At 48.8% G+C, this 8027-nt stretch overlaps 1 protein-coding gene across 6 annotated transcripts in view; it reads right to left on the bottom strand.

Moving 5' to 3' along the window:
* Gas7 (growth arrest specific 7) overlaps positions 1-8027 on the bottom strand; it is a 232847-nt gene that overhangs the window by 10268 nt on the left and 214552 nt on the right. For all 6 annotated transcript variants that reach the window (XM_029483457.1, XM_021177612.2, XM_029483459.1 and 3 more), the window contains 3 exons: positions 6923-7001; positions 3400-3528; positions 2071-2194 (listed from right to left, as the gene is read on the bottom strand). In XM_029483457.1, the coding sequence (XP_029339317.1) occupies positions 2071-2194; positions 3400-3528; positions 6923-7001 (332 nt within the window). The remainder of the gene's footprint in view (positions 1-2070; positions 2195-3399; positions 3529-6922; positions 7002-8027) is intronic.

Genomic DNA, 8027 nt, shown 5'->3' with positions numbered 1-8027 from the left:
TCTCTCTCTCTCTCTCTCTCTCTCTCTCTCTCTCTCACACACACACACACACACACACACACCCCTTTCTATCTTTCTTCTTCAGAGAACAAAAATAAAAGACAAATGGTAACCATAGGAAAACACTTGCAATTCAGATGACCAGGGGTGAATCTCCCTAATGCTTACGCAAACTGTGAATCAATCACTAAGAATGAGACACAGCGTTCACCAAGAAAATCAGGAAGACTTGGAATTCCTCAGCCCGTGGGGGAGAGGAGGCAAAAAAAAAAAAAAAAAAAAAAAAAAGTCATGAGTGTGTTTTCAGAATGCTCAACCCTCTTACAGAGAAGTACAAGGTAATAGCAAAACCTATTATTAATTTTTTTTTACCAGCACACCAGTGATTTCAAGTTTGATAACAGGTAGTGCTGATAGGCATTCAAGGAAGAGGTATGCACAGGTGTGGGCTGCGGAGCCCTCTCTGGAAAGCAATTTGGAAGTATCTGTCAAAATGAACCAAATCTTCTGACCCAGCGTCTTCCTTCTCTCCATATGAGGATCTGGCCTTACATATGCAGAGAGTTACAGTTCTAATAACAAACTCAGTATCTCTGGTCCCAGGCAAACAGTCTGAAGCCATCACAAGGTTCCAAAATCTATCCAAGGAATGATGAGAGAAGTCTGCATACAGTCGTTGGGGCTGAGACTACAGTGCAGTAGGAATGCACTTGCCTCGTAGGTGTAAGGTCCTGCGTTCCCTCACCAGCACCACCATATAATATAGCAATAAAAATAAAAGTTTCCAATCTGCATGAATGGATGTATAAAGCTGTTTAGAGGGAATGAGACGGGGGCGGGGGGCGTTTCTAAGACTTATTAATCAAAAAAGAAGCTTGAAGATAGAGTATCATATGTTCTTGTTTATGTGAATTCAGAAAATTGCTCGGGGGGGTGGGTGTTATTTCTAGCGAATAGCACTGCACACTTTTGAGCACGGATGAAACCAGTGGCCATAGACTACTGTTGCTGTATAGCTCTGTTTTGTACTTTAATGAACTAATTTGAATACATGTCTTCCCTATTAGAGTCCCCTTCCGATTTACAGTAAACATGTGAGGCATTTGTGAAAATGTGTCTGGACCCAGGATGTGTTACTATGTAGCTAATGTTTGTCAACTTATTTCTACCCCAGTTCACATGTTCTAAGGGGGTGGACTCGGTTCTAGGATGACACAGACTGCAGCGGGCGCATCAGAAATTAAAAGGAAGGATATCTAAAGATCTCCCAGGCCTCACTGCACAAGTCTTAAATCCAGAGGCTGATGTGCTGCCCTTGTGTGGTGGAGACTTGGCATCTTTGAGAAACTTGTTCTATTTCTTATATCTAAGGGCCCCTTTCTTTCCGCCTTGTGTATCAGTTGATTGTTACCACTAGGTGGCAGCAGAAATCTGCTCATGGGAGCAATGTGGGGAAATTCTGGCCTCAATAGGAAGGAGGGGGGGGGGCCTTCATCCTGTAAAGGCTCTATGTCCCAGCATAGGGGAATGCTAAGGCAGTGAGGTAGGAATGGGTGTATGGGGGGTGGGGGAGCACCTTCATAGAAGCGGGGAGGAGAGAGGATGGGATGGGGGTTTGCAGAGGTTAAATTGGGAAGGGAGATAACATTTGAAATGTAAATAAATAAAATAATCAATAAAAAATAAGTAAATAAGCAAAACCAATGTTGGCCTCTGTACTACCCGCAAGAGCTCACTTCCACAGTGTCACTAACTCTCCGGGGAGGTGGAGCAAGTTGGATGGGTGGGCTTGGGGTTACACTCTTCAAACAGGGATAGGGTCCTAAGCTCTTGGTGCCTGGAGCAATCAATCTGTCACTCTCTGGACCTAGAGAGAGGGCTTGGGAAAACCCAAAGGCCATAGCAGGAAGCCCTCAGTGTGATCTTGAAGTAGCTTGCCTGCTTCCTGTCTCTTCCCTTGAGGTCCCTGGACATGGTACAGGGAGGAGACACAGGGGAAGTTGGGAAAGACCATGCCACCGGAAAGCTACCCCTCCCCCAGTGCTGGTGTAGTCAGGACAATGGACTCACCGGCCTGAGTGGACTTCCTCCGTGCCTTCTTGATGTCCTCCTCGGTCTTGTTGCTCAACTTGATCTCCAGCTGCTGGGTCTTCATCTCCAGGTCTTTCTGCCGCTCTGTGAGGGCTTTGCGGGCCTGGAGCAGGGAACAGCCCAGCCCACAGAAGCTGTTCATAAAGCTGCAGCCGGGCTTCAGGGTCTAGCCACCCACCTACCTGATCTCATCTACCCTGCTTGTGTCGGTGTTGATGATGGCACCCTGGGGTGGAGGAGCTAGAGGGCTGGCACCTAGCTAGATTTTCCTTGTCTGCCCACGTCTAGCCACATCTGTGTGCAACCTGTCAGTCCCTGAGGCCATGTTGCCTCTGGAGCATATGCCTATCCTGTGACCCTAAAACCACTGTCTCTGAGGCTGGAGAGATGGCTCAGCTGGTTAAGGACACACTGGTTCTTGGGGCTGACACAGAGCTTGAGTCCCAGCACCAATGTGGTGGCTCTGAATCATCCGTAACTCCAGTTCCAGAGGAGTTGGTGACCTTCTTCTAATCTCAGAGAGCACCAGGCAAGCAGATGGTGCAGACATAGATTTGAGCAAAACATGTATAAAGATAAAATAAATATAATAAATAAACCTAAAAAACTAAAACAAACAACAACAACAACAAAACCAAAAAACCACTGTCTTTCAGGGTTGGGAGGGACCATAAGGTCAACTGAGTTTTCTCCTGGCAGGGCTCAACAGGCTGTGACTACCAACTTTCTTATCTTGTAGCCTGAGCCCTTACTGTGCCTGCATCACCACCACCACCACCACCACCACCACCACCACCACCACCACCATCATCAACTCAGGCTTTGTTGGAGATGTAGCAATGTTTTGGGTACCTGTTTGGCTTGCCCCTCCTGTTCTATAGGGCACTAAATCAGGCCACCCTGTCCCTCCAAGGCTGACTACCTGCATCCCTGCCTCCTATGGTTTGGGCACCCACAGGAAGGAAATTCTTTGGGCATCTGGGAGGGGAGATTAGTACAGGGAGCACCTGAGAGTGAGGCCCAGACACAGTAGTGGCTGTGGCACATCTGACTTGGTGTCCACAGAAAGAGGGGATGCCTTGACCTGTGTGCCCATTACAGCTCCCACTTCACCTGCAGCATCTCCTTGCTCCCACTTGCCCTTGGGAGAGTCAGACAAGTGTCCTAGAGTAGCGACTACTGCCTGCCTCATGGATGGATTCGAGTTCCTTGGACTACCCCCCCCCTCCAGTGTACAAAGGCAAAGTGACACCTATCCTGTCCTGAAAGTCCCATGCTGTCCCCTGGCTGGGCACCCCGGCCTCTCACCTTCTCCACTGAGGCATAGCGGCTCGCCAGCTGCTTACGGAGGTCAGCGATGTGGTGGTCACACTTTTTCATGTCTTTCTTGAAGTTCTCTCTGAAGTTCATCAGGGGTTTCTCCACCTCGCTGTGGAGCTGTGAAGGAGGGCAGAGAGGGGACAGTCAGTGCCAAGACACGAGCTGTGCTAACACAGGGGCGAGAGCCCCCAGCTTCTGGTGAGCCAGACACCCAGTGCTTTAGCACTGGCCCATTTCTCCAGCCCATATATCAAGGACTTCTTAAAACTAACATTTTTTCTTTAAAAACACTGGCTTGGTAGTTTCTTTTTCCTTTTTCTCTTTTCTTTTCTTTTCTTTTCTTTTCTTTTCTTTTCTTTTCTTTTCTTTTCTTTTCTTTCCTTTTTCCTTTTCTCTTCTCTTCTTTTCTTCTTTCTTTCTTTCTTTCTTTCTTTCTTTCTTTCTTTCTTTCTTTCTTTCTTTCTTTCTTTCTTTCTTTCTTTCTTTCTTTCTTTCTGATTCACCCTTAGCTCTGAAACCTTGGCTCCATGCATGGGATCAGTGATCTTTCCTGAAAGTGTTTCTGGAGATGTATGGTTGGTCTGGCCCATACCAGAGGGTCTGACCTACTGGAGCTTCTTTTCTGAAGAGAAGAAGAAAAATTCCAAATTGGAAGTGATTTCCATGACTGTCTGGTCTGGGTGTTTCCAAGAGGTGAATGACTACAGTTGTGAAATCAACTTAGTGGGTCAGGTCGAGGCTTTTTGAGATAATAGACCCACCTTAGGAAGAATAAAATATTAGGGTACATTTTAGGCAGAGTAAAAGTAGTGTACCACGAAGCATCTGTTTTGGTTACATATATGTGTATCCCGGAGTGGGTATGTGGGCAGGTATGTGCACGTGCTTGGTGACCATGTACAAACGCCTCTTACAGTCACAGTTGGGCAAGATTAAAGCCTGGTTGGAATGTTTCATTTCACACATGAAGAAGTGGGGATGCCATGTAACCCACCCTTGATCACAAAGCCTGTTAGTGACAGCACGGGGTGCACACTCATCCTCTCGCCCACAGATCTGCCTGTGCACACACACCCCTACTGCCTGCTTCAGGCTTCCGTTGATCAGCAGGGCTATGTCTACGCTCCCCTCTTTCACCTGGGGCCGGTTCTAACTGCCTTCCAAAAGATGGAGCGCTTTTCTTGTGATTGCTGTTGCTATTAGCCCCGGCTTGAGCTGAGAGACTGGGGACGCTGGAGAGCCTGCTGTACACAATCCTGTTTCTTAAAAGGCTTTTACCCCCGACACTGAACATTCAGATGGAGAAGAATTTCAATAAACCCTTTTGGAGCTGACATAACATGGGTTTTGTGCCTCGGGAATCATATTCTTCAAGGCTGACGAATCAATCCTCAGGGTCCCCTTCCTCTTAAGAAATCACCATGCCATCATTAGGAGGCTACTGGGGTAGTCTGCAGTCACCAACACTCCCAGGCCAGAGCTGCAGAGTGCTGATGGGGTAAAGTGTGCCCCTTCTCCATGAGCTGTCCTTAGCGCTGGGGTCTGTGAGCCTGTGAGCCTTGCATAAAATGGCCCTAGAGTTTGGTTAATCAGCCTGCATCCACCATTGGTATTTGCTGCGAGGGTGGACGTTTCCTTGGCTAGGGTCTTTCCCTAGTGCTGGAGCCTCTTGCTTCTAGTTGGTGGCCTCTGCCTCCACCTCAGGCAGGAAAAACATCTCTGCTGAGAGCTGGGACAGGAGGAGGGAGGCCTTGGAGGGAAGCTACTCATGAACTTAAAATAACCCGCTGCTTCATCTGCAGTGGCAGAGTGGCTGTTCAGGGAGCTCCCTCCTCACAGGGGCTCCCGTGCCAATGTGCCAGGGATGGGCTTGACTGTATGAGGGTGAGCATGCTCTTGTGGGCTGGGAAATGTCACTCCCCACGGGGCGTGGGGGTGGGGCCATGCCAGTTCTGTCTCCGGCACTCACACCCTTCAGAAGCCAGGAGCAGCACAGTTCCCTGCAAAGCTACCCAGGGTCTCAGCCCTTGAGGCAGTCACTACACCATCACAGAGCGAGAGATAGATAGCACTACATTTCTGTTCTTCAAGAGTGCGCGTGTGAGGGACCCCAATGCCCCAATTCAGTGGAATTGCAATGACCCACGGGAACAGCATCACAAAGACAGGGCTAGCTATCGTGGAAGCTTCAGGAGGGAACAGTGCCTTGGTGAGATACTACTGTCAAATGATAAAGTTGGTAAACGTGGGGGCTCAGGGTGTTCAGACACAAGACTATGTAGTACTCAGGGCTGCTGTGGTGGGATGGCCAGCGACAGGAGGTGAGAGGGAAGAGAGGGTCAGGTCAAGATGCTGGGCGGCACTCCCAAAGGCCTCTCTTCCTTTAAAAGGAGGGCATGTTGCTGGGCAAAACTATCAGTCACACACATTCAGTGCAAATTACTTCACTGAGACATTTAGTTTGGTTTTCACTAAGAGGGAGGTCAGAGTCTGAGAGGAAATATGGAGATATAAGCTAAGAGGAGAAAAGAGGTTCATTTGGAAATCCTGAGGTAAAGCAGAGTCGGAAGACTGGGGGCCGGGAGGAGATGGCCACAGGCTCTGTGCAAGGGATTCTCTAATGCTGTGGTCCTGTAATACAGTTCCTCATGTCCTGGTGACCCCCAACCATAACATTATCTTCACTGCTATTTCATAAGTGTAATTTGCTACCGTTATGAGTCGGGAGGTGAATGTCTGTGTCTTCTGATGGTCGTAGGTAACATTGTGAATAGGTTGTTCCATCCCCCAAGGGGTTGGGACCCATGGGTTGAGAACTGCTGCTGAATTTTCTCGTTTCTTCTGAAGGTATCTATTAAGTATCCTACAAGGTGTTCAGTGTCCACCGTCGTGAACAGGACAGAGTCAGGCCTGGACTCAGAACAGTCTGGTCCTAGTGTCTTTGGAAGCAGATGAAAGGAGGGGATGTTCAGAAATTCTGCAGCAATGAACCAGTTTTAAAACATCCTCCCTGGGCCACAGCCCAGTGCTCCCAGACACAGAGTTGACTGCTGTGTCTATCCATGAAACTGACAGAGAAAGTCTGGGAATCACCTCAGTGGAGCAGGGGGTGTCCACACTTACCACACAAACCCCCGGGGCTGCCTCCCACGGCTCCTAGGAGCTCACTGTGAGCTGCTTGTTAAAACAGCCATGATTAAAAAGACATGAAATAAACTCACATCATATTAAGCATCAATTATCAGAAACCTAGACTAAAACTTAAAAAAGCAATCATTTCTCAACACCTACATCGTGTTTTTAATCTTTGCTTCTGGGTCAAATATCTGGTCATTTCTGACACTATCTGTTCAATAGAGACACTGTCTAATGTTGAGTGAGCTGTGTTCATCTCCTCTCAATGCTGCATTCAGGGACTTAGTACCACGGAAAAGGGTGAGCAATATAAGCTAGAGAGAGCTGGTAACCAGTTATTGGCCCTGGTCTAACCCTGGAGGAGTGGGAGGGTTACCTTGGCAGAGAACTTGAGATGAACTTCAGCCTCATCTGCCAGGCTCTTCTTTACTTGGGCCCATGCCTCTCCCAAGGAGCTGCAACAGGAAGGAGTCGTTAGTCTTGGGGTGGGGGGCGTGGAAGAGAGCTCTGCCCCAAAACTACAGCCCTTCCTAAGATGGGATGGTGGTTCTCAGCTCCATGTCTTAGGGAGGCATAAAATACTGATGCCTGACCATCACTGTCTCCAGAACCCTTCCACAGCACACTCTGGTTTGCTGCTGAGGTGACAAACATATGCTAGTAACTGAAGGAAGAAAACTAGATTCTCAGGCCACTTGGCCTCCAGGACAGGCACAGATGGTCCACTTGGGTCCAGGGACATCCCAGGTGCAGCCCCACACTGAGAAGGCTCCCTTAGCCAACTGCAGAGGCATGGCTTCTCTCTAGTAGATTCTGGATCATGTACCCCACCGTGGCTTGCCGCGTGAACTCTAAACCGTGCCATCTCTCTGCTCCAAAGAGATGCTCCAAGCAGAAGGCATCTCCCCAAGTCTTGGAGACTTCCAAAGGCCCCGAGATACAGAATTCATTATCTGGACCCTTAAGCCCCATGGCCATTCTAAACTAGACCCCTGACTCCTTCTCCAGATCCCTCACCCAGCCAGCTGACTTCATTTTATGGGAAAGCTGCTAGTCCCGGGGAATTCATTAAACTTCAGTGGCTAAGGCTGCTTAGAAGACAGCTCGCTGGGGCAGGGCACCCGAGTTGCTGCTTCCAGGTTCCAAGCCAGCAGTTAGCAGATTGGTCCTCATGATCTACTTCTCTATCTGGCTGGTGGCAGTGCTAGCCTGGTCTTGGTGGGTGTTCATGAGAAACTGTCAAGTGGCATTTATAGAGTCTGGAAGAAGGAAGTGTGCTGTTGGCGTCCTATCAGAAAAAGACAAGGTGGATCTGAGGTGATGATGCTGTGGACATGTCTGCTGTAAGGTCTGGGATCTGGGAAGCTGGGAGGAGGAGAATGCACCTTCCTGCAGACCTGCATGGGCTGGAGAGATGGCTCAGCGGTTAAGAGCACTGACTGAAGCTGGATGTGGTGGCGCATGCCTTTAATCCCAGCACT

The sequence above is a fragment of the Mus caroli genome, chromosome 11 (genome assembly GCF_900094665.2).
Source record: "Mus caroli chromosome 11, CAROLI_EIJ_v1.1, whole genome shotgun sequence".
NCBI lineage: Eukaryota > Metazoa > Chordata > Mammalia > Rodentia > Muridae > Mus > Mus caroli.
The sequence above is the reverse complement of the archived record's forward strand: the minus strand, read 5'-3'. Positions and strand labels throughout refer to the sequence as shown.